The sequence below is a fragment of the Panthera pardus genome, unplaced genomic scaffold (genome assembly GCF_024362965.1).
Source record: "Panthera pardus isolate Hobbes unplaced genomic scaffold, ASM2436296v1 HiC_scaffold_6, whole genome shotgun sequence".
In the NCBI taxonomy this organism is placed as follows: domain Eukaryota; kingdom Metazoa; phylum Chordata; class Mammalia; order Carnivora; family Felidae; genus Panthera; species Panthera pardus.
Window position 1 is genome coordinate 10,318,219 of NW_026526991.1, and position 24,495 is coordinate 10,342,713.

Sequence of the window (24,495 nt, forward strand, 5' to 3'; positions counted from 1 at the left end):
GGGAAAACTTTTCTAACTATGACTCAGAATCTAGAAACAGTAGAAGATTCACAGAAATTGATTACATTAACAACAGAAAAACTGCATTGCAAAAATCACTGTAAGCAAAGTCAAAAGACAAATGACAAAGAGAAAGATATGTTGAACTTCTGTCATAGCAAAGAGCTTTTATCTCAAATATTTAGAAGAACTCTACACCTGAAACTAATGAACACACACTGTATGTTCACTAACTGGAATTTAACTAAAAACTATATATACATACATACATACTCGTTCGTAGAGGGGCTTTGGCTGGCTCAGCTGGAGAAGCATGTGGCTCTTGATCTTGGGATTGTGAGTCTGAGCCCCATGTTGGGTGTAGAGATTACTAAAAATATATCTAAAAAATTACCAATAGAAACTGAGAAGAAAAATAAAACAACCTGATAGAAAAAAATGGGCAAAAGATGGGAATAGTTTATGGAAAAGAAATGAAAATGGACCTTATATAGTTGAATAGATGCTTACCATTTCTTGTAATAAAAATACTAATCAAAGCTATATGGAGACACCACTTTTTGCTTACCATATTGGTAGAATGGCCAACTCTCCTGGTTTGCCCAGGACTTTCCAGGTGTTAGCACTGAAAGTCCTCTGTTTTGGGAAACCCCTCAGTCCTCAGCAGACTGGGACAGTTGATCACCCTACATATTGGCAGAAATTCAAAAGTTTATATTTTCTTTTGACAAGGCTGTGTTGAGGGGTGCCTGGTGACTCAGTCTGTTAAGCATCCGACTTCAGCTCAGGTCATGATCTCGCGGTTTGTGGTTTTGAGCCCCACATTGGGGGCTCTGTGCTGATGGTATGGAGCCTGGAGCCTGCTTCGGATTTTGGATTCTGTGTCTCCCTCTCTCTTTGTCCCTCCCCTGCTTGTGCTCTGTCTCTTTCTCTCAAAAAAAAAAAAAAAAAAAGTCTGTGTTGAAACTGATCTCTTGCCAATAGAAATGCAAAAATGATACAATGCTTCTGGAGGAGGATTTGTCTATATTTTGCGGATTTATATGTGCATTTGTCCTTTGACCCAGCAATCCCACATCTAGGAATCTGTCTTAAAGATATGCTGGCAAAAATATTAAATCACTTTGTTAAAAGCTCTTCATTGCAGAATTATCTGTAATAGCAAAAGACTGGAAACAACATGTGTCCACCACTAGGGATAAGTCCGCCTAATGGAGTACTGGCTAGCACCTTTGGGGACATGAGAGGTACTTCTGGGTGCTCGTAATCCAGTTTCTTTTTTCTTTTCTCCTTTTTTTCCCCTTAAATCTTTAAAAAAATATTTGGTTATTTTGAGAGAGAGAATGCGAACAGGGGAGGGGAAGAGAGAGAGGGAGTGCAAGAGGGAGAGAGAGAATCCAAGCAGGCTCTGTGCTGCCAGTGCAGACCCTAACCCTGGGCTTAACAAGATCACAACCTGAGCCAAAACCAACAGTCAGACGCTTAACTGACTGAGCCACCCACGTGCCCCAGTAATCCAGTTTCTTGAAATGGATGGTGTGGTTGCATAGATGGGTTTATTTTGTGAAAATTCAGTGAGCTATTCACTTACGATTTATGTCCTTTTATTGTGTATTTAAAATTAGTAAAAAGTTTGTTTAAAGAAAGAAGGAAGAGTTTTATGAAAAAAAACAAGACACAATAGCAATTTGTTACCTTTTGAACAAGAAATGTTGGAAAGTATCAAAAAAAATTTTTCAGTGAAGCAGTAAATCAGAAAATTAATAAAAATAGCTATGTTGAGAGGGAGGAGGGAAGCATGATGAAGGGGCAGGAATGGGATGAGACTCGTGAGCTATTTTCTTATGAAGTTCTTTTACAAAATTTGGAAAAACTTTGGGTGTAGTTTCTTCAGGTATTTTTATGCTCTATTCTTTCATTTTCCTCTGAGATTTCAGTACAGGTATGGTAGGCCACTACCAGTTGCAGGTATGGTCCCACAGGTTACTGAGGCTCTGTTCTTTCTTTCTTTTTTCTTTATTTTTGGCTCTATTCATTTTTAATAAAACCTTTCTCTCTCTCTCTTCAGGTTGGCTAGTTTCTGTTGATCTGTCTTAGGTTCACTGACATTTTCTTTTTCAGTCTCAGTTTTTTATTAAGTCTATCCAGTGTATATTTTTATTTCAGATATTTTACTTTTCAGTTCTAGAAATCGTTTGTTTTTCTGTGTAATTTGTTTCTTTCCATCTCTATTTCTGAAATTTTGTTTTTTCACTCATTATCACTATCTTTTCCTTTAAGTCTTTAAACATATTTATTATAGCTGCTTTAAGGTCTATTTCTGGTAAGTCTATCATCTGAGACATCCTATGGTCTGTATCTAATAGCTGCTATTTATTTATTTCCTAATAGCTGTTTAAAAAAATTGTTTTTGAGATGAGATGATTTAAAAAAAATTTTTTTTTAATGTTTATTTTTGAGAGAGTGAGAGAGCGTGTGCGAGCACAAGTTGGGGAGGGGCAGAGAGAGAGAGGGAGACACAGAATCCAAGCAGGCTCCAGGCTCTGAGCTGTCAGCACAGAGACCGACTTGGGGCCCGAACCCACCAGCCGGGAGATCATAACCTGAGCTGAAGTTGGAGCTTAACTGACTGAGCCACCCAGGCACCCCTGATTTGTTCATATTTAAAAAAAATAAATCATATTAATTTTTATTAATGATGACTGCTACTAATAAGGCTACAAATTCTCATATACAGTGTAGTGGAACCTTTCCCACCATTTTCTAGAAATTTGATTTTTCAACTCTTTTTAGTGTATCTTTTTTTCTTTCTTTTTTTTTTTTAAGTTTACATACAAGTTAGGTAGATAGTGCAGTAATGATTTCAAGAGAATTCAGTGAGTCATCCCCCACTTATAACACCAAGTGCACATCCCAACAAGTCCCTTGCCCATTTAGCCCATCCCTCCACCCACAACCCCTCCAGCAATCCTCAGTTTGTTCCCTGTATTTAAAGAGTCTCTTATGTTTTGTCTCCCTTCCTATTTTTTATTATTTTTGCTTCCCTTCCCTTCTGTTCCTGTTTTGTATCTTAAATTCCACATATGAGTGAAGGCATCATTCGTCTTTCTCTGACCCTCCATCCACGTTGTTGCAAATGGCAAGATTTCATTTTTTGATAGCCAAGTAATACTCCGTTGTATGTATGTGTATATACATACATATATATATGTGTATATACACACACATATATACGCATACACACACACACACACACACATATATATATATATATATATATATATATATATATGTACTGTATCTTTAACCATTCATCTGTCAGTGGACATTTGGGCTCTTTCCATACTTTGGCTATTGGTGATAGCACTGCTATAAACATTGGGGTGCACGTGCCCCTTCGAAACAGCACGCCTGTATCCTCTGGATAAATACCCAGTAGTGCAATTGCTGGGTCGTAGGGCAGTTCTATTTTAATTTTTTTTAACGTTTATTTATTTATTTATTTATTTATTTTAATTTTTTTTTCAACATTTATTTATTTATTTTTGGGACAGAGAGAGACAGAGCATGAACGGGGGAGGGACAGAGAGAGAGGGAGACACAGAATCGGAAACAGGCTCCAGGCTCTGAGCCATCAGCCCAGAGCCTGACGCGGGGCTCGAACTCACGGACCGCGAGATCGTGACCTGGCTGAAGTCGGACGCTTAACCGACTGCGCCACCCAGGCGCCCCTATTTATTTTTGAGACAGAGAGAGACAGAGCATGAACGGGGGAGGGGCAGAGAGAGAGGGAGACACAGAATCGGAAGCAGGCTCCAGGCTCTGAGCCATCAGCCCAGAGCCCAACGCGGGACTCGAATTCATAGACCGCGAGATCGTGACCTGAGCTGAAGTCGGATGCTCAACCGACTGAGCCACCCAGGCGCCCCTATTTTTAATTTTTTGAGGAACCTCCATACTGTTTTCCAGAGCGGCTGCACCAGTTTGCATTCCCACCAGCAGCACAAAAGAGATCCTCTCTCTCCGCATCCTCGCCGACATCTGTTGTTTCCTGAGCTGTTAATGTTAGCCATTCTGAGGCGTCAGGTGGCATCTCATTGTGGTTTTGATTTGTATTTCCGTGATGATGAGTGATGTTGAGCATCTGTTCATGTGTCTGTTAGCCATCTGGATGTCTTCTTTGGAAAAGTCTACTCATGTCTTTTGCCTATTTCTTCACTGGATTATTTGTTGTTTGGGTGTTGAGTTTGATAAATTCTTTACAGATTTTGGATACTAATCCTTAATCTGATATGTCATTTGCACACATCTTCTCCCATTCCAGCGGTTGCCTTTTAGTTTTGCTGATTGTTTCCTTCTCTGTGCAGAAGCTTTTTATCTTGATGAGGTCCCAATAGTTCATTTTTGCTTTTGTTTCCCTTGCCTGTGGAGACATGTTGAGTAAGAAGTTGCTGTGGGTGAGGTCCAAGAGGTTGTTGCCTGCTTTCTCCTCTAGGATTTTGATGGCTTCCTGTCTCACACTTAGGTCTTTCAACCATTTTGAGTTTATTTTTGTGTATGGTGTAAGAAAGTGGTCCAGGTTCATTCTTCTGCATGTCCACTGTCCAGTTTTCCCAGCACCATTTGCTGAAAAGACTGTCTTTATTCCACTGGATATTCTTTCCTGCTTTGTCAAAGACGAGCTGGCCCTATGTTTGTGAGACCAGTTCTGGGTTCTCTATTCTGTTTCATTGATCTAAGTGTCTGCTTTTGTACCAGTACCATATGGTCCTGATTACAGCTTTGTAATACATCTTGAAGGCCAGAATTGTGATGCCTCCAGCTTTGGTTTTCTTTCTTTCTTCCTTCCTTCCTTCCTTTCTTTCTTTCTTTCTTTCTTTCTTCTTTCTTTCTTTCTTTCTTTCTTTTTAAAATTTTAATGTTTATATATTTTTGGGGGTGGGAGGGGTACAGAGAGAGAGGGAGACACAGAATCTGAAGAATCTGAAGTGGGCTCGAGGCTCTGAGCTGTCAGCACAGAGCCTAATGCGAGGCTTGAACCCGTGAACCGTGAATTCATGACCTGAGCCGAAGTTGGACACTCAACCAACTGAGCTACTCAAGCACCTCCTGGTTTTCTTTTTCAAGATTGCTTTGGCTATTCGGGGTCTTTTGTGGTTCCATACAAAGTTTAGGATCGTTTGTTCTAGCTCTGTGAAGAATGCTAGTGTTTTTTTAATAGGTATTGTATTAAATATGTAGATTGCTTTGGGTAGTATGAGGAAAAAAAACTTCTTAAGATTTTACTTTTAAGTAATCTCTACATCCAGTGTGGGGCTCGATCCCATGAACCATGAGTAAGATCCTAATCTGAGCCAAAATCAAGAGTCAGACGCTTAACCAACTAAGCCACCCAGGCGCCTCCTAGCTGCTTTTTAATTAAAAAAAAAATTATAGTTACATTTTCTGCTGCTTTGTATGTCTAATAATTTTTTTATATGTTGGTATCTGGATTATGATCTTGAGTTTTGTTCTGGCAGATGGTTAAGTTATTGGAAGATCATTTTGATCCTGTCAGGCTTGGCCTTACTCTTTGAGTAGTGTATTTTGGATTTGAACTTTGTGTTTGGCTATGGCCTTTGCTCCAGGTTGTAATTTTTACTCTGCTGGCAGGGCCTTACTGGGATGTTTGCTGTGTACCTCGTGGTGCTCTGTCTGCCTGGGTTGGAACTGCCAATACCTCTCCAGTGACTGGGTCTGTGTAGCTGGACACCTCTTTGTACTTCTTTACTTTGCAACCATGTAAATATTTTACATAAGTTGAAAACAAAATTAAATAAAAAACAATAGCAAATAGGCAACCCCCCTCCCCCAATTAAATATAAATATATTCTAATAAACATTGGTTCAAAGTTAGAATAAACAGGCCTAAAGTCAGTCTTACTGAAATACTTTCTTACTTTGAAAACTGTATAAAGTGCTGAAAAGCCAATGTTGAATTATTTAGCTTAATAATTTAAAGTGCTAGATGTAAAAAGAGTTACCTATCTAGAAGATGATAACACTGATTTGTGGCTTAGCACACTTTATTGTCTTTTTAAAAAAAGGATTTTGGGGCGCCTGGGTGGCGCAGTCGGTTAAGCGTCCGACTTCAGCCAGGTCACGATCTCGCGGTCCGTGAGTTCGAGCCCCGCGTCAGGCTCTGGGCTGATGGCTCGGAGCCTGGAGCCTGTTTCCGATTCTGTGTCTCCCTCTCTCTCTGCCCCTCCCCCGTTCATGCTCTGTCTCTCTCTGTCCCAAAAATAAATAAAAAACGTTGAAGAAAAAATTAAAAAAAAAAAAGGATTTTTTTCAAGTTTATTTCTTTATTTTGAAAGACAGAGAGTGTGAACAGGGGAAGGGCAGAGAGAGGGAGAGAGAGAATTGCAAGCAGGCTCCACAGTGTCAGTGCAGAGCCCAATGTGGGCCTCAAACCCACGAACTCTGAGACCATGACCTGACCGAAACCAAGGGTCAGCCATTTAACCAACTGAGGCACCCAGGTGCCCCGTGTCTTTTTTTTGAGAGAGAGAGAGAGAGAGAGAGAGAGAGAGAGAGAACCAGTGGGGGCGTGGTGGAGAGTGAGGTGGTGTTAATGTATAGTTATGAAACTGGACAATTGCATTGAGATCCCTCTCATATGGATTCTTTGGAGTGATAGTCAAACCATGGCACTAGTTACCCAGATGTAGAATGGGTTGTATCATCAATTCCATTCTCTCTAACACGAGCAAAGACAAGGGAATTTTTAGTTCCTTAATCATAAAATAATTTGATAATAATAATCGTAAAATCTGATAATTTGAATACTAAGTAAAGATTCTGATTTTCGTTTTCCTTTCCTCTACTGTTTTGGTAAGTTAACTTTACAAAGGCAGAACTTAAAATAAGTTTTTTTTTCTTATTTTCCAGGTGAAGAGATTATAAATCTTCCACTGAATGAAAAAATCTTTCTTAAAGTTGCATATAGTCCAAGAAAAAAAACCCAAATGTTTTTATATTTTGTTTGAATTCAAACATAAACAAGAAGTTTTCATAGAAGGTAAGATAATTTTCCTTTTTAATTCTTTTTTGTAATTTATGTAAATATACCGTATAAGTGGAAGTTCAAAGATGGATGACAGCAAAATTAGCTTAGAAGGTGTTGTATAATTATTGTCTTTTGGTTGTTTTTGATCCTTCTGTATCTGGTTTTAATTGCTCTGCTGTGGAAAAGTCACGTAGTCTCTCTGATACAAAAAAACAGGGAGAGTCGTGTGTAGTGAGGCACATTCTCGCTTGGGGGGAACACATGAGACAGGGCACAGACACTGTCACGGTTGCCATCCAGAACATACACTCCTCTTACAACATGAAAATTGAGGAGGACTTGATTTCCCGCAGCGTAAGATGCTGTCAAAAGGCTCACCATTGCAATCCAGTTAGATGCTGAGTAAATTGCAACAAATGTAATTTCTTTTTGGGGGGAAGGGGCAGAGAGAGAGGGAGACAGAGGACCCAAAGCGGACTCTGCACTGAGAGCAGAGACTCCAACACGGGGCTCAGACTCATGAACTGTGAGAGCATGACCTGAGCCAAATCTGGACCCTTAAATGGCTGAGCCACTCAGGTGCCCCACAATAAATGTGATTTCTCGTGAGCACTTCGGTACATTAAAAGCTGAGATAAGTCTCCAAAGGCCAATAGAGAAAAAAAATTTTAAAAAGGAACAATGAGGGGCACCTGGGTGGCTCAGTAGGTTAAACATCTGACTTCAGCCTAGGTCATGATATCACCGTTCCCACGTTGGAGCCCTGTGTTGGGCTCTGTGCTGACAGCTCAGAGCCTGGAGCCTGTTTCAGATTCTGGGTCTCCTCTCTTTCTCTCTCCCTCTCTCTCTTCCTCTCCCTCTCCCTCTCCCTCTCCCTCCCCCCCCCCCCCCCCCCCCCGCCACTTCCCTAACTCCCCTAAGCTCTCCTTCTTTCTCTCTTGAAAATAAATAAACATTAAAAAAAATATGAACAATGAGCATTGTGATAGCTGTCCTTTGTTCCTCACTGAAGAAAACCAGTCCTCTTCAGAAGAAAGCATACTCAGTGTTGGCCCTCAGGATTTCTATAGAGTAATTTTTTTTTTAATGTTTATTTACTCTTGAAGGAGAGAGAGAGAGAGAGAGAGAATGTGAGTGGGGGAAGGGCAGAGAGAGAGGGAGACACAGAATCTGAAGCAGGCTCCAGGCTCTGAGCTGTCAGCACAGAGCCTGATGCGGGGCTCGAACTCACGATCTGTGAGATCATGACCTGAGTGAAGTTGGTTGCCCAACCGACTGAGCCACCCAGGCGCCCCTCTATAGAGTAAATTTAAGCAAACTTGAACTTAATAGTCAGAAGTCACACACCCCTGGGAGGAAGTTAGCATGATTGGATGCCCCAAGGCCTGAGATTGAATAACTGGATGCAGTATAGGGTGTTTGAAGTAATACAAAACAGAACACAAATTAGTAATGAAAAGCAAAGTAGCAAGATGATCCGAGAGGAACTTTCAGAAATGGAAATGATGTTGAAATTAAAAACTCAGTGTATGTGGATTAAACAGATTAAATGTGGCTGAAGACAGAATTTGTGAACTGTAGTATATGTCTGAAGAAATTACCAGCAGCACTGAGAGATGGGGAATGGAAAAACGAGGATAAGAGGACGGAGGATAGAATAAAAATGTGTCATAAATGTGTAGTTGGAATCCCAGAATGGAAGGGTTGGGAAAATGGAAGAGAGGCATCGTTCAAAGTATTAATAGCTTTGACTTTTCAGAAACTAGTAAGAGATATAAATCCACAGATTTAGAAGCACACTATGTACCAAGTGGTATAAACAAAAAGAAACCCACACCTATATATTGAAATCATGTAGCAACAAAGACAAAAAGCTCTTAAGCTGTAGGTAAAAGATAGATTTCCTACAAAAGAACATCTGTTAGGTTGACAACAGATGTCATTAGCATGAGTAGAAGCCAATAGAGAGAGGAATAGTTCGTCAAAGTGATAAGCGAATATAAATTTCAGTATAGAATTGTGTATCAGGTATATTTGGTAAAAACTCCCAACAATGGTACTGATAAATTTTTTAAAAATATTTTACTTATTTTTGAGAGAGAGAGCGAGCGAGCGAGCGAGCATGCACGGGAGGGGCAGAAAGAGAGGGAGACAGAGGATCCAAAGCAGGCTCTGCGCTGACAGTAGCGAGCCTGATGAGGAGCTCAAACTCATGAACTTTGAGACTGACCTGAGCTGAAGTTGGATGCTCAACCAACTGGGCTACCCAGGCATCCCTAATGTTTTTGATAAATGTTGAGCTAGTTCATTTGGACTACCTTCTAACCTCCCACCCCCTACCTTTTGGAAAACAACTACAAGCGTTGGATTGAAAAAACAAAAACAAACAAGTGAGAATATAACAAAGAAGTTCTAGACCAAAACCAGAAAGTAAGAACCCAGATAATTTAAGCACTAGAGGGTCTGCCTTTGCTCCGAGGGCATTTGCTGATCTGGACAAAGTGGGACTTTGATTTCAGAGGTCTTGTAGGGTAGGAAGAGTAGGAGTTAAGATCCACAGTCTTCTCAAGGTGGGGAGCCCAAAGGAGACTCTCGCCGTGTGAGACGGGCTCTGAAGGCTCTATCCTCAGAGCAAGAGTGAACTAGAAGCAGATCTACCTCACTCTATCCCTCCCTACTACCACCTGGTTGTCTTTTACTGTTAAACACAGCAGGAAAAAAGTGGGGGGGAAGTGCTTGCAGCTATGGGTTAGCCTTTGTGAGGATTTATAACCTAGGTTCACATTGCCTGTAGTTCAGGGAAATCAAGCACAAATTTAGTTAAAGATTTTCTGGTTTGGTTTATGCCTTCAGGCATCCTGCAGGAGCAAACATAAAACCTCTGTGGAGGAAGTTACCTGTATCCTAAGATGTGAAAAAATCCCTATAGATATTTTTTAAGGACGTGGATTTGTGCACAGACAAAACTGACCAAGCACACAAGGAAATAAGGCACCATGAGTAAAACCCAAAATCTGAAGCCTTCCAAGACTTCATTTTTGGAATTATCAGAAATAAACTCTCAACACAAGCATGCTGTTTATTTTTAAATAAGCATTTGAAAAAATAAAAATATCTGTAGGAAAGTATAATAAGTGGTCTATAATATTTGAAAAACAAAACAAATAGAACTTCTAGAAATCCGGATTGCAGTATCCACTGTTAAGAATTTCACGTATAGGCTTCATACTGAATTATATATAGTGAAGAGAAGAGCTGGGACAGAAGGCAAGGTGCACACTCTGGTCACTCAGTTAGCCCCTCTGAGCTTCAGCTTGTGGAGCCCAGGCCCTGTTCCAAGAGGCAGGCTGGCACAGTGTGTTTCTGACAGTCTCAGGTGGCTGCAACTTGCTTTGAATGCATTGCATAGATCTGTGTAAATTATTCTTTTACAGTCATTTTAATTTATCTTTGTGGTTATTTCTTCTCTTCGCTTTTAAAAAAAATATTTAATTTTGAGAGAAGAGAGAGACCGAACAAGCAGGGGAGGGGCAGAGAGAGAGAGAGAGGGAGAGAGAGAATCCTAAACAGGCTCTGTGGTGTCAGCAAAGAACCCAGCCCGGGGCTTGACCTCATGAACCATGAGATATGACCTGAGCTGCAATCAAGAGTTGGGACGCTTAACCAACTGAGCCACCCAGGCATCCTTCTTCTCTTCTGATTTTCTGTTTTTGCTCATCTGTTCCTCCAACCCCAACCCTTTTTTAGAATTGACTCTTTTATTTTTTAAGTTTGTTTATTTTTGAGAGAGAGCGAGAGAGAGCATAAGCAGGGGAGGGGCAGAGAGAGAGAGAAGGAGGGAGGGAGAGAGGGAGAGGGAGAGAGAGGGAGATAGGGAGAGGGAGAGGGGAGAGAGAGAGAGAGAGAGAGAGAGAGAGAGAGAGAGAGAGAAAATCCCAAGCAGGTTCCTTACTATTAGCGCAAAGCCTGATGTGGGACTCGACCTTACGAACCGTGATATCATGAGCTGCGCCAAAATCAAGAGTCGGTTGCTTAACCAATGAACCACCCAGGCGCCCCAGACCCTTTTTTTGATCTTTCTTCCAGTGCAGTGTGTCCATTATAGACATGGTGTCATTTGTTGATTGGGCAAAAATTACTGCTCTCCATGGACTCGAATTGCCATTTTTTTAGGCCAAACAGAATTCCAGTGGTACATTGGTAAATGTTTAACAACTGGCTTTCTGGAAGAGTAAAAAAACCTTGTAGTTTGAAGCATTTGTCGATTTCTATAGTGCAAATACTTCCATCATGTCTGATTTAAGTGGGCAGTGTGATGTCACCGAAGGTGGGGTTGGGAGAGGCATGAGCCTCTCTGGCCACTGTGAATCTGTCCTCTGTGGCAAGGTGACCTCATTTGTTTCTTTCTCTTCTTTGCAGTCAGAATCCATGAGGGTAAAATGTGCCAGCCACTGTTCTGGAGTCAGCCCTCACAGTAGCTCTGTGAGATGCTCATTATCCCTGGGTTACAGGGGTGGAATCCAAGGCATAAGAGGTCTTATAACTGGCCTCAGGTCATACAGCAGAGCCAGGGCTTTGATCATAAATTAAAACAACAACAACAAAAACCCAATTGATTTGTGGCCAGATGGGTACAGGGTGCATTCTGGATTCTAGTTTTTCTTAGGAACAGTTTCTACCACAGAACGTTTTTTTTCTGGAGAGCTCTGTTCATGGAACTATATGGGCTCATATGGGCAACATTTCTCTTTAGAATCTACCTTCTGTGTGATGGTTATGCTAACCTGTAAAAGTAAATAAAGAATTTCAGGTTCCTTTTGTTTAAATGTTGGGTGAGCATCCAGAAGATTTTGGTAACAGTTTGGTTGACATTGCAGATGGACTGTGCAGGGCCTTGTCAGGGTGTGCCAGGGACCCTTGGGCTGTGTTGATACTTTGTGAATACCAGAGACGTCTCAAGCCAGTTCATGAGCCAATTATTTGTCCTAAAGATGCTGTCAGTGGTGGGTCTTTCAGTCATCTAGGGAAGGAAAATTATGACCTTCCATGTAGGTAAGTGCCAACTGACAAGATGCTAGCATCTCTGTGCAGAGTAGTGCACAATTGCTGGGATACCAGAAACCTTTGGAAGCTACATATGTACTGTAATCTGAGTAAGAGTTCCAGAATCAGGGGCACCTGGTTGGCTCAGTCAGTTAAGCATCCGACTCTTGATTTTGGCTCAGGTCATGATCTCATGGTTTGTGGGATTGAGCCCCATGTTGGACTCTGTGCTGACGGGGCAGAGCCTGCTTGGGATTCTCTCTCTCTGCTCCTCCCCACCTTGTGTTCTCCCTCTCAAATAAATAAACTTTAAAAAAGTTATTATTTTTTTGAAGTGAAATGCTATCCTTAATACTGAGATTATGGCTTTCCTTTTTTTTTTTTTATATTTTAAAAGTCATTGTTTCCTGCAATTAAGGTAATTATGGGTGATAATTTATCCTTTGCTTTCTTTTCGTTTCTTCCTTTGTGTCTTCACTCTCTCTTCCCTCCCTCCTTGTTTGACCTAGTTGAAAAGTTGGCAACCCTTTGTTGGTTTTCTCTTTTCTTTCTTTCTTTCTTTCTTTCTTTCTTTCTTTCTTTCTTTCTTTCCTTCCTTCCTTCCTTCCTTCCTTCCTTCTTTCTTTCTTTCTTTCTTTCTTTCTTTCTTTCTTTCTTTCTTTCTTTCTTTCTTTCTTTCTCTTTCTTCTGTCTGTCTATCCATTCTGTGGGAGTGGGGGAGCACGGGAGGGGCAGAGAGAGAAAGAGAGAATCCTAAGCGCTGTCAGTGCAGAGCCAGCCCACAAACTGCGAGATTGTGACCTGAACCAAAATCGAGTCAGATGCTCAACTGACTGAGCCCCCAGAACCCCTCCCCCCATTGTTTTTCTAAATTAAAAGAAAAAAAATTTACCTGCCCGCAAAAGCCCAATGTTTTGGAACTATGGAGCTGGGCCAGCTTTTCAGACAGGTCCCTTGTGCTTGGTTCAGTGAATAGGTGACTTGGTACACTTGATTTCTTAAATGGGGTGAGTTCTCAGAAGCCCTTGAATGTCTTACTCTTCTTACAGGGTAGATAACCTTACTAAACTTTCTGTTTTATAATTTAGAAGTAAACAAGTGGATGTTAAATTAGTTTGTTATTTCAGATTATAAATTATAAGTAAGTGGGTAATATGATTTTGGTTTAGTTTTGGTTTTATTTGTTGTACAGATTGTTCTGTTTGTAGTCTGTGATGGAATGCATAATATGTATGACCTGTCCCACCCACAGGGGGACCTGTGGTCCGTGGACTGTTGTGTGCAGACTCCTGTGTTTGCTCTGCTGGCTTCACACAGAGTGCCATCGATGACCCCTTTCCTCAGTGGGGGATAGCGCAGTGGGCACCTCAGTGCCTCTGTGAGTGGACCTGCTGGAGAGACACTGCCTGTGCCCTCATATGGAAAAAACAAGCCAACCGCTCCATGAAGGGGAGCTCCTAGATACCTGGAAGGACTTAATGACAGAGTTAATAATACTGGAGAGATATCTCAGTAGCCTGGGCAGTGACATGGTGATGTCTGGGGAAACTCTAAGGGGGCAGGGTTAAGAGGCAGTCTGGATAAGAGCAAGTGAGCTTGAGTGGATCTGTGTTGAGGCTGAGAGAGAGGCACAGGAGGATCATTGTACTGCTCTCGCTATAGTTAGGCATGCGTGAGATCTCCCAAAACAAGTTAAAAATACAAGAAAACAGGTAAAAACCCCAGCCACGTAGGAACAGTGATGAGGTGCAGATTTGACCTGGGACCTCTGTGGCTCCTGGTTGCTGGGGAACACTGAGCATCCCTACCCGCCTGTGGACTCTGTGAGAGAGAACCCTGCAACTGCTGCGGGGGGGCAGGGGATGCTCTGCAGGGTTCACGGAAGCATGACGTTCTCGGTCCCTCTCTCCCTTTTCTGGGGGTGCGCTCCGGGTCCAGGCGGCCTGGCTCCCTCGGCTGTTTTTTTCCTTCAATCTCCATCTCTCCCTACAAGCAGTCGTTGTGACGTGTTCATTGGATACCCTGTTCTGTGTCTGTGTTCCTAGGAATGCATGTTGTTGCGGGGTGTGCATATATTTTATTTTACTTTTATTTATTTTTTTGGGGGGGTCTTTTTAAAAATTTTTATTATTGCGTGTAGTTTAAATTAAAGGGGTGGATTGCATTATGGACCTGATTTGTTTCTTATGTTTTCTCGTATAGCACCATCCTTTTAGGACTCCATGCTGTCGTGTGTCCCTCTAATTTTCAGTCCCTGTGTGTGACTCCCCAGTTTGCTTCCTTCTCTGCCACCTCATCCTTGTGTGGGGTCCTGCCGCTCCTTTGGGATGTGTAGGTAGGAGTGGGATCGCTGGGTGAGCGGGACGTAGGTGGTGTCCTGGAGTGCCGTCCTGAGCGCCCCACAGCAGCCGCCTGTCTTCTCTCCTTTCGGGAGTGTGTGAGGCTTTTGCCTCCTGTGCCGCCAGCTCTGCTAATGACCTGGTCGGTCCTGCAGGTGTGGAGTGAGAGTACTTAAGTAATTACTTATTTTCTCAAAGAATCAGTTTTTAGTTAATCTCACTATTAAAATGTCCTATTTCATGGATTCGGGTTATTATATTTATCTGTTCTTTTTCCTTTTCTAATGTTCTTCTCTAACTTTTTTTTAACAACCCATTTTTAATGTTTATGTATTTTTGAGAGAGAAAGAGAGAACATGAGCAGGAGAGGGGCAAAGAGAGAGGGAGACACAGAATCTCAGGCAGGCTTCAGGCTCTGAGCTGTCGGCACAGAGCGTGACGTGGGGCTCGAACTCATGAGCTATGAGATTATGACCTGAGCCAAAGTCGGGCGCTTAACCGACTGAGCCACCCAGGCGCCCCATGTATCTTTATATTTAAAGTAAGCTTTTAATACCCCGAATACAGTTCTTGCTTTTTAAAATCTTATCTATTTCTTTTTTTTAAACATCTTTTAAGGTTATTTATTTAATAGAGCAAGAGAGAGAGACAGACAGACAGAGCACTTGAGTGGGGGAGGTGCAGAGAGAGAGGAAGAAAGAGAATCCCAAGCAGGCTCCGCACTGTCAGCACGGAGCCCGACGGCAGGGCTTGAACTCATGAACCATGAGGTCATGACCTGAGCTGAAACCAAGAGTTGGACGCTTAACAGACAGCCACCCAGGCACCCCTATTTCTGTCTTTAATTGAAATTATTCATTTGCATTTAACGCACTTATTGACATGGTTAAGTTTATGTGTGCTGTCTTGCCATTTTTTTCCATTTGTCCTGTTTGTTTTTGTTGCTTATTATTTCTTATTCTTCTTTGTCTTCATCTTTTTGTCTTCTTTTGTATTAATCCTGTCCTTTTTTAGGATCCTGCTTGAAAAACTTGTTCCTTTGTTGATGGGATCATGTGATCCACCCAGCCACTCACCCACTCTGTGGCTGAAAGCGGGTTGCACAGAAGCCGTCTCTAGTTGCCCCTCTTTGGAAGAAAACCTTGGCAGGGTGGGAGTCTCCTGTGGTTCCTCTCTTTCCTTGGATTGTATGTTATTCAAGTGTTTGAGTCGTTCTGCAGGGCATTTGGGAGAGACAGCCATGTTATCCTGAAACTACTGGTAATTATTTCTGCTTTCACAGGGTGTATTGCTTCCACCCACAAATATCCATCTACATTCCTCACAACAGAAATAGGAAGATCTTAGGACCCAGAAGGAAACTAAGTATAGTGTCAGACTGTGGAGTCACTTGCACTGCAAGTCAGAGGCCCCACTGACAGTGCAGGTGCTGGCCAGAGGGAAGCCCAGGCTGTGCTGTTGCTTAGCTCGGTCTGGCAGGGTGAGTGGGATATTGGCATAGGAGGGACTGAGCACAAGAGCATGTGCAGAAGGATAAAGGTAGGAAAGTGTAGTTTGTGTGGGAAGAAAGACAACGTCCTTGTGGCAAGGGTAGGGTTAGGGAGAAAGCAGGGAGTGCCAGAGGGCCTGGAGGAATGCTGTAAAATGCAGCCTGGTGAGTGGTAGGCATATGGGCAGCAGAGGTTTTGGGGCTGAGTTGAGAGGAACTTGAAAGTGTCTGTGTTTTGAAAAAGTGAGTTGGATGTAGCAAAGGCAAGAGGCTGCAAAGGAAGGAAAGGGGGCTGGCTGGATGTGGTGGAGCCTGCTCCTAGGGCAGCGGGCTTCACACACACAAATTGCAGCTTCTACGTTGTGTGAGGTCTTTTATTCTTCTGATTAAAGGTACTAGAGAAGATAAATCCCATCTCCCGGTACCATAATTTTGCAAACAGTCGATGTAACATTGAAGAAGAGATTTTATAATCTCAAAATATAGGTTTAACTTTGTTAAACATAACAGGCTTTATATTTTTCATTTTGTATCAAACAGTGAAAACTTTGTTGCAAACCAGCCTAGGCCCTCAGAGCCTGCCCTATGACACTCACTGAGCAGGACAAACCTTGTGTTGTCCAGGCAAAGACAGCAAGAGCCTGGAGAGGGTGGGTGGTGTGTGACGCAGAGGGATGGCTGGGTCCATAGGGATTTCTCAGGTGGCTGTGGTGTGGGGCCTAGTGTCAGGGGTGTGGATGTGAGGGAGACTGTGGCTTCAAGGATAAGACTGGGTCATTTGGTGGGATGGGTGGTGAAAGGGGGGGCCTGGCTGGGGGACAGCAGAGCTTCTGAGGGTCAAGCAAAGTGAGCTGTCAGGAGTTTGACTTGCTTAGGTTGAGGTCTGCCAGATGTCTGGTGTTCTTTTGTGAGATGGTGAGTCAGGCATGGGCAGGAGAGGAGACACAGGGGAGGCTCAGGAAAACTAAGTTTGTTATACGTCCAGTCCTGGAGATAGGAGGTGTGGGCCTCACCCAGAGCCATGTGGGGAAACCCCAGGGGGGTCGGGAGGTATAAGACAGGAGTCGGGGAACGCTTAAGCCATGACCTTTACTGGGGTTTCCACAGGAAAGATAAGGCATGGCAGGATGAACGGCTTAGGATCAGCTGGTTTGAATTATTTTGGTGGGCTCTAAGCTGTAGGGGTGGTCCCTAGTTGCTTGGCCCCTGGCTGTGGGATAACGAAGGCAGAGGAAGATTGTCTCCTGGGATGTGTGGGCCCAGAGAGGAGTAGTTGCTCTGGATGGAGTAGATCACAGTGATGCTCTGGCTTGGGCCCCTTGCTGTCTTTAAGAATTGGCTGGTCCTGGGAGGGGCAGCCTGTTCCTAGCCAGAGAGGTTTTTTAAGATGTCAAACATGATATACAGGAAATTAAAAATGTATGCAACTGGGGAGAGATGCCTAGTGTTCACACAGGCGGGGTGGGACCCTGAGGAGGTGGGCTGTAGAGTTGCTAACTTTCTTAGGGTGGAGGGGCATCCCCAGTGCTGACTCATGGGAGACATGGGATGTGCTGGCCTCAGGGAGTGGAGGAAGAGACTAAGAGCACTGAAGGTGTGTCCAGCATTGGGTGGGAAAGGAGAGCAGGGAAGGTGAGCCAGCGAGAGGGAAGCCAGAAAGGCACAGGCTCAGCGCTGGATGCTGGGGAGCTCTTGCCGGCTTTGGAGCTGGACCCGGCGTGATGTGTTGAGGGCAGCTCCCGGGGAGAGCACCCTCCAGCCCTGGCTCGTGCTGGGGACGGACTCGTTGGACTTTGGTGTAGACTTTCTGCGGGTGGATTCGCACTGCTTGGGGGAAGTGACCCTCAAATCTTTGCTTGCAGCTTCGTGGCCGTCACCATGTTCTGGAAGTTTGACTTGAACACCACGTCCCATGTCGACAAGCTGCTGGATAAGGAGGACGTGACGTTGCGCGAGTTACTGGACGAAGATGACGTCCTACAGGAGTGCAAGGCTCAGAACCAGAAGCTGCTGGGCTTCCTCTGCAGGCAGCAGTGTATGGAGGAGCTGGTGAGCCTCATCACACAGGACCCACCTCTGGACATGGAGGAGAAGGTCCGCTTCAAGTATGTACCGAGGCTCTGACGGGGCCCAGAGATGGGCAGGGCTGCAGGGAGGGCAGACAGGGAGCTGGTGGGCAGCATTTGAGGACAGCCAGAGCCAGGGCTTCTGACAGAAAAGCCCACTTTAAACATTTACCCCATCTGAGAAGGAAGGAGGCCACTCCCCGTGGGGTCTGTTTTTGTGAGGTTTGAGATTTCTGAATCTCTGTGCGTGTGATTTCTCATCGTGAGTTGTGCTGAGTTATGCTGTGTTCTGAGTATCTTGAGTGCACATGTGTTGAGGGAAGACTGACCCCATGACAAAGAAGCAGATGGGACTGCACACTGGCGGGAAGTAGGTCCCAGCCTGGTGAGATGGCCTGTCAGGAGGGGTGGGTGGCATCTGACTGCTCGACCATGGGGACTTGGGATCAGAGGAAATAGGCCATGTCGTGAGTAGTACTGACCATTCTCAGAGTTTTTCCTAAAATGTTCCATTCAGCATTTGGCCAGCATGTTAGGAGATGACAGAAGGGCGGTGGTGGTGTGGCTAGGGCTGGGGGTGAGGACAGAGGTGTGTGAATGAGAGTATGGGACAGAGTGGCAGAGCCTGGGACTAAGGACACCGTGGGAATGGGTGCAGACAGGGTACCCCTCGGGTTCCAGTGTCTGTAGACAGCCAGATAGTGGATGGTGGTAAAGTCTTAGGTTGGCTGACTGTGGCCCACAGGTCAAATCCTGTTTTTGTATGGCCTGCAAGCTAAGAATAGTTTTACATTTTCTTTTAAATTTTTTTTCATAAATTTTTTTTTAATGTTTATTCTTGAGAGAGGGAGGGAGAGACAGAGTGTGAGCAGGGGAGGGGCAGAGAGAGAGGGAGACACAGAATCAGATGCAGGCTCCAGACTCCAGACTCCAAGCTGTCAGCACAGAGCCCGACGCGGAGCTGGAACCCACAAACCGCGAGATCGTGACCTGAGCTGAAGTCAGCACTTAACCAACTGAGTCACCCAGGCACTCTAGAATAGTTTTACATTTTTAAATGGTTGAAAAAATCAAAGGATAATACTTTGTTACACATGAAATTGGTACCACGTTGACATTTCCTTGTCCATGAAGAAAGTCTTGTTGGAAGGCAGCCACACTCGGCCTTTGGTGACTACAAGGGCAGAGTTGGCCAGTTACAACATAGACTGTCTAAAATACTTACTCTCTGTACTTTTACAGAAGTCTTTGTTGACTTTTGTCTTAGGAGAAAAAGAAAGCTGGAGAGGGTGACGAGAAGTGCCTGTGCAGGGGACATTCAATCTAGGGACACCCAGTGAGGGTGGTCTGTCACAGCCTCTGACAGGGAGCCCTGCAAGATGCTGGCAGAGGAGAGCCTGAGACAGAGGCAGGGGCTTGTTGGTGAGGAGCCTGCGGGTTTAGAGCTGTGGTGGCCATCTGCAGAAAGTCGGATAGAAGCCGTTGTGCACGGGACATGCCTGGTCAGTGCCCCTTGTCTCAGCGTCCCTGTGGGTGTCCCTCATCCCTTTTACCCTCTTACCCCTAATGTGTCCTGTTTGGTGATAAGTTATATGGTCTCCCTGTGTAGAGGGCACTGGTGGCAAGATGGGGAGCAGGGGCAGGGCCGTGTGTTCCGGATCGGGGCAAAAGGATCTTGGAGTGGCATCAGGGAGCCAGGAGACATTCGTGTTCAGAGTCAGAAAGTCGGGGAGTCAGAAAATTCGTGCCTGAGCACAAAGCCAAGAAAACAAAGCTGTGAGAAAACCATGACTCTGGGGACTTAGAGAAGTTAGCGAATGGGACCGAAGTGAGCACGTCAGCTCCACTGTAAGCAGTGTCTGCACAGTCACACGGGGCAGACCAAGCCCTGGGTTTAAGAATTGTGGTTTGAGTTCACAGAGAGGGTGAGGGGCAGGGAGCAGGAGAGCTGTGTCTTCATCCTCCGTCATGGGAGGTCGGTTTGTAACGTCTGAGGGTGGCAAACGAAGAAATGCATCTGTATTTTATTGAGAAACACGGAGGTTAACCGCAGGTCTGAGGATGGACACGGGAGGCTGGAGGCTGCTCCGCCTTACAGGCCCTGTCCAACTGTCTGAGTTTGAAAGCAGGTGTACATATCGCTTACATAAAAAATCAAAAATTAAAAAAATTAAAGTTAATTTGATTAAAAAAATTTTTTTTAATGTTTGTTTTTGAGAGACAGAGACACAGACAAAGTGTGAGCAGGGGAGGGCAGAGAGAAAGACACGGAATCCGCAGCAGGCTCTAGGCTCTGAGCTGTCAGCACAGAGCCCGACGTGGGGCTCAAACCCACCAACTGCAGGACCACCACCTGAGCCAAAGTTGGACGCTTAACCGACGAGCCACCAGGTGCCCCAAAGTTAGATTTTAATTAAAATTAAACCAAAATTTCCTTTTTGAGAAAAGGAATAGGATGGATGGATAGATGGATGAGGTGGTAGGTAAGAAAGAAGTAGAGTCAAGATTAGTTTTCGAAGATGGGAAAGGTACAAGTAGGGACGTCGGCCGGGAGTTGGCACACCAGCTCTGAAAGGAAGTACTGCAGGCCAGTGGAGCCGCTGTGGCGCTCTGCTCTGATGTGGCGTGAGAGCCGCCACAGACCATGCGTGAGTGAGTGAGTCTGGCTCTGCTCCTGTAAAGTTGATGTACAAGAAGCACCGCCTGTGCATCTCAAGGCTCTAGGCAACTGCCCGTCGTGGCCGGCCTGATGGGGTCAGCAGCGACGCCTCCTGTGGCCTTCGTGCTTTTGAAGCGAGCGCTTTGCCTGCAGACCTGGCTGAGCAGCATGGCTAGCTGCTTCACCCCTGCATGACTAAAGGCTGGGTTCTGAGGGGACTTTTGTCCACCCAGGGGAGGATGTGTGGGAGCCATGTCTGCTTCAGAGAAGCTGCCCCTGGGTGCCAGTTTGAGGTCAGGCAGCAGCCGCTGTTCCTGCATAAAGCCAGAGTCTGCAGGCAGGTAGGGCTTGTGCAGTAGCCCTGGGCGGAGGGTTCGGCCGCTGGGTCCAACCTGAGAGCCATGAGGAGGTCCTGGTCTTTCTCTTGAGGCTCCTGTCCAGTTGGCCTGCTGCGTTCTCAGCCACTTGAGAAATCAGACGAAAGAGCCAGCAGACAGACGTCAAGACAGCACTGCAGTTACTTGTAGAGTGCAGTGGAGAGTGTGTTCCGTAACTCTGGGCAGTGGGCTTCCTTGTTCCAAGTTGCACAGTCAGACCTGCTTGCTGGGTAGGAAACAGGGCTGCAGCAGGATAGCCCTCAGAAAGGACACCCCCCAGAAGACCCTGCAGTGCTACAGTCAGAGCAGGAGAGCTGGCTAAGCCCATTTGCGCGGATCACCCTCCCGCCTGCCCCCGCGGGGCGCAGCAAGTTTTGGCACAGCGGGAGGTGTCTGGAGGGGAGAGGGGTTCCCTCCATCCTCACTCTGAGAACCCAGGCCCACCTTCCGTATTCCGGGACCTCGTCATCGTCTTTGGTTTCCTTCCTGTGGGGAGTCGTATTCTCTAGCAGCCTCCTGAGGAGTACGATGTGAAGGGCGATGTTTGCAGATGAGGCCTGTCGGTGCATTGTTCTCTGTTCACGCTTGTTTGAAACTCCCTCTGCCTTAGACTCTGCACAGACGCCATTTTCTGTCCTTTTGAAGACTCCATGGTTGGCTCCTCTTCTGGCCTTGCTGCTGACAAGCCGGACAGGTGCAGCAGGACTCCCAGGTTTTCTCTCCTCCAGGGGGCACTTCGGTCCTTGTCTAGTCCCATTGTCCTGGAGTCTCCTGCTACTGTGAGATCACCCCCGGGGTCAGGCAGGGCAGTCCCAGAAGCAGCATCTATAAGCCAGGAGAGTTTTGTAAACAGTCGACTCAGCTGTGAACAGTGCTGCATATTCGTACCACGGTGAAGCTGGCCCTGGGGTTCTTGTCAGTCCCTGTGCGGGGTACTCCATGGTACCACAGGGCCCTTTCAGTCTAGAAATTCATGGCCTTCCCCACAGGGAAGCTTCTTGTGTTGCTTCTTTGATAATTTTCTCCCTTCCGGTTTTCCCTCTTATCTCATTCTGCAGCTTTTTAAGTTATTTATTTTGAGAGAGAGAGAGAGAGAAAGAGAGAGAGGAGAGGCAGGCAGAAGGAGAGAAAGAGAGAGGGAAAGAGAGAATCCCAAGCAGGCTCTGCACTGTCAGCACAGAGCCTGACACGGGGCTCAATCTCATGAACCAGGACATCATGACCTGAGCCGAAATCAAGAGTGGGATGCTTAGTAACCAGATGAGCCACCCAGGTGCCCCCCCCTTTCTGCAATTTCCAATCAGGTGTTAGATCACCTGAATTAATACTTTTCTTCGTATTTTTGCTCTTAATATCTTGTCTAGGCCTTTTTGTTCTACATCTGAGAAGCTTCTTCAAATTTTATCTTCTTATCCTTTCATTGATTTTTAAAATTTCTATCATATTTATTTATTCATAAAAAATTTTAAATAAGTTTATTTATTTACTTAGAGAAAAAACACCAGGAGGGGAGGGGCGGGGGGGGGGAGGGGGCGGACAGAGGAACTGAAGTGGGCTCTGTGCTGTTAACACAGAGCCTGATGTAGGGCTCGAGCTCATGATTCATGAGATCATGACCTGAGCCAAAGTTAGATACTTAACCGACGGAGCCACCCAGGAGCCCCAGCCCTTATTTCCTTTTAAAAGAGAGACACTTTTTAAAAATAATCTTTTTATTAAGGTTATTTATTTATTTATTTTGAGAGAGAGAGAGAGAGAGAGAGCGAGTGCATGAGCAGGGGAGGGGCAGAGAGAGAGAGAGGGAGACAAAAACAGGCTCCAGGCTCTGAGCTGTCAGCACAGAGCCCGGTGCAGGGCTCTCTATCCCACAAACTGTGAGATCGTGACCAGAGCCAAAATTGAGAGTTGGATGCTTAACTGACTAAGCCCCCCAGGTGCCCTTGGGAATAATTTCTGAGTCCTGTACTGGCAAGAGAGGGTCAGGAAGCCCACTCCTCTCTTGAGCCAGGCCCTCTGCCCTGTCCAGTAGCTGTTGCCTCTGTGTCCAGTGGTTTCCAGTTGGTGCTCCCTCTGTAGCCACCTGAGACTTCGATTCCCTGGTGTGCCACACCAGTCCTCCGGGCCTTGCCAAGGATCATTTCCACTTCTCTTGTCTTTTTTCCTCTGTGTTATTGGAGTAGGAATTTGAGAGGGAATGGCAACAAGCCTGTATATTTGATCTGCCATGCTTAGCTGGAGTTCCTATTCTCTGCATAAATTTTAGAACGAACTAAAGCAGTACTTTATCTCAGTCCCTCCACCTTAGAGGGTCAGTGCTTTATAGCTCAGCTTGCCACATGTGTGCACATTTGCTTGTATGTGGAGACCAGATTGGGACCATTCCTTGTGCTCTGGAAACATCTCCTGAAGGAATAGTCTATACTTTTCTCTGGGACTTGATTCTTTGGTGCCATTGGTACGTCTTCTCTTGTTGTTTGCAGTCTGGTGGGAACCTCTCTGCCTGTGTGATACAAGTCTTGCTCTGGCCTTTAGGGTCGCTGACCTGGCCCTTCTGCCCTGTACTCTGAGCAGGCTTTCTCTGACGACCTGCCTCTGGCGCCTCTGTGTTCTCTGCCATGCTGGTCTCACAGTGTACGTCCATAGGGCTGAGCCGACTCATTCAACCCTTATAACCATCCCATGAGGTGGGCACTGCTCCTACCCCTCCCTGGGCACTGCCTACACTTCTCCTGGCCTGGGCCTGCCTGCGTATTGAACTAGGACACCTCTTTTTGAATGCCACATGTCCATCACACCCAGCCTGCCCACACGGCCCTGTTTCTCTGGTCTCTAGAAGGTGCTTTCTTTTCTTGGGGCTGACAAGGAGCACCCGTCTCTTAGCCAGACCTAGATTTCTCAATTTCTTCCCCCTTCCACATGTGGTTGACTACATGACTACACCACTACAGAGTGGTGGCCATACTCTGCCAACTGTTTTCTCCAGGGTCTCAAACCCAGGCCTCACTAGCCAGGCCACAGTGACCACTCTTTGGTTCAGGCCTTTGTTAGGGCTTGTGCAGGTGGCTGCCGGGAGCAGGAGGATCATAGTGACTGACCTTGACCCGGGGCTTACTGTGTGCCAGGCACTGCTCTGTTTTATATTCATCCTTGTGGGGAGGGTGGGCACTTGCACCTCTACATTCAAATGAGAATGACACAGAGAGGTTAGGTGATGTGCCTGAAGCTGCCGAGCTTGCCCTGGGTTGTGCCAGATGTGCTCTAGGGCAGGCAGCTCCATGGGACGATCCCTTGCGTTCCCAGATGTTTCTGGATATGGCTCTAGGCACTGTTACTGGCCCTGCTGTTGTGGGCTGTGTCCTGGATGTGGCAGGTTGTTGGGTAGCTGTGCCCATTGCAGGGCAATGGCAGTGAACCTGCGTCTATCAGGAAAGTCAGGGAGCAGAGTGATGTCACGGTATTACATGTGATGGGATA

The 24,495-nt window shown here is 45.4% G+C and overlaps 1 protein-coding gene across 7 annotated transcripts in view; it reads left to right on the forward strand.

The window, feature by feature from the left end:
• PPP6R2 (protein phosphatase 6 regulatory subunit 2) overlaps positions 1-24,495 on the forward strand; it is an 82,750-nt gene that overhangs the window by 27,097 nt on the left and 31,158 nt on the right. For 5 of the 7 annotated variants that reach the window (XM_019447314.2, XM_053895564.1, XM_019447313.2 and 2 more), the window contains exons 2-3: positions 6,931-7,060; positions 17,782-18,024. In XM_019447314.2, coding sequence (XP_019302859.2) covers positions 17,798-18,024 — 227 coding nt within the window. In that variant the 5' untranslated portion in view covers positions 6,931-7,060; positions 17,782-17,797. Of the gene's footprint in view, positions 1-5,719; positions 5,735-6,930; positions 7,061-17,781; positions 18,025-24,495 lie in introns of those variants that run through there. The other 2 variants (XM_019447312.2, XM_053895566.1) reach the window with 2 other exon arrangements.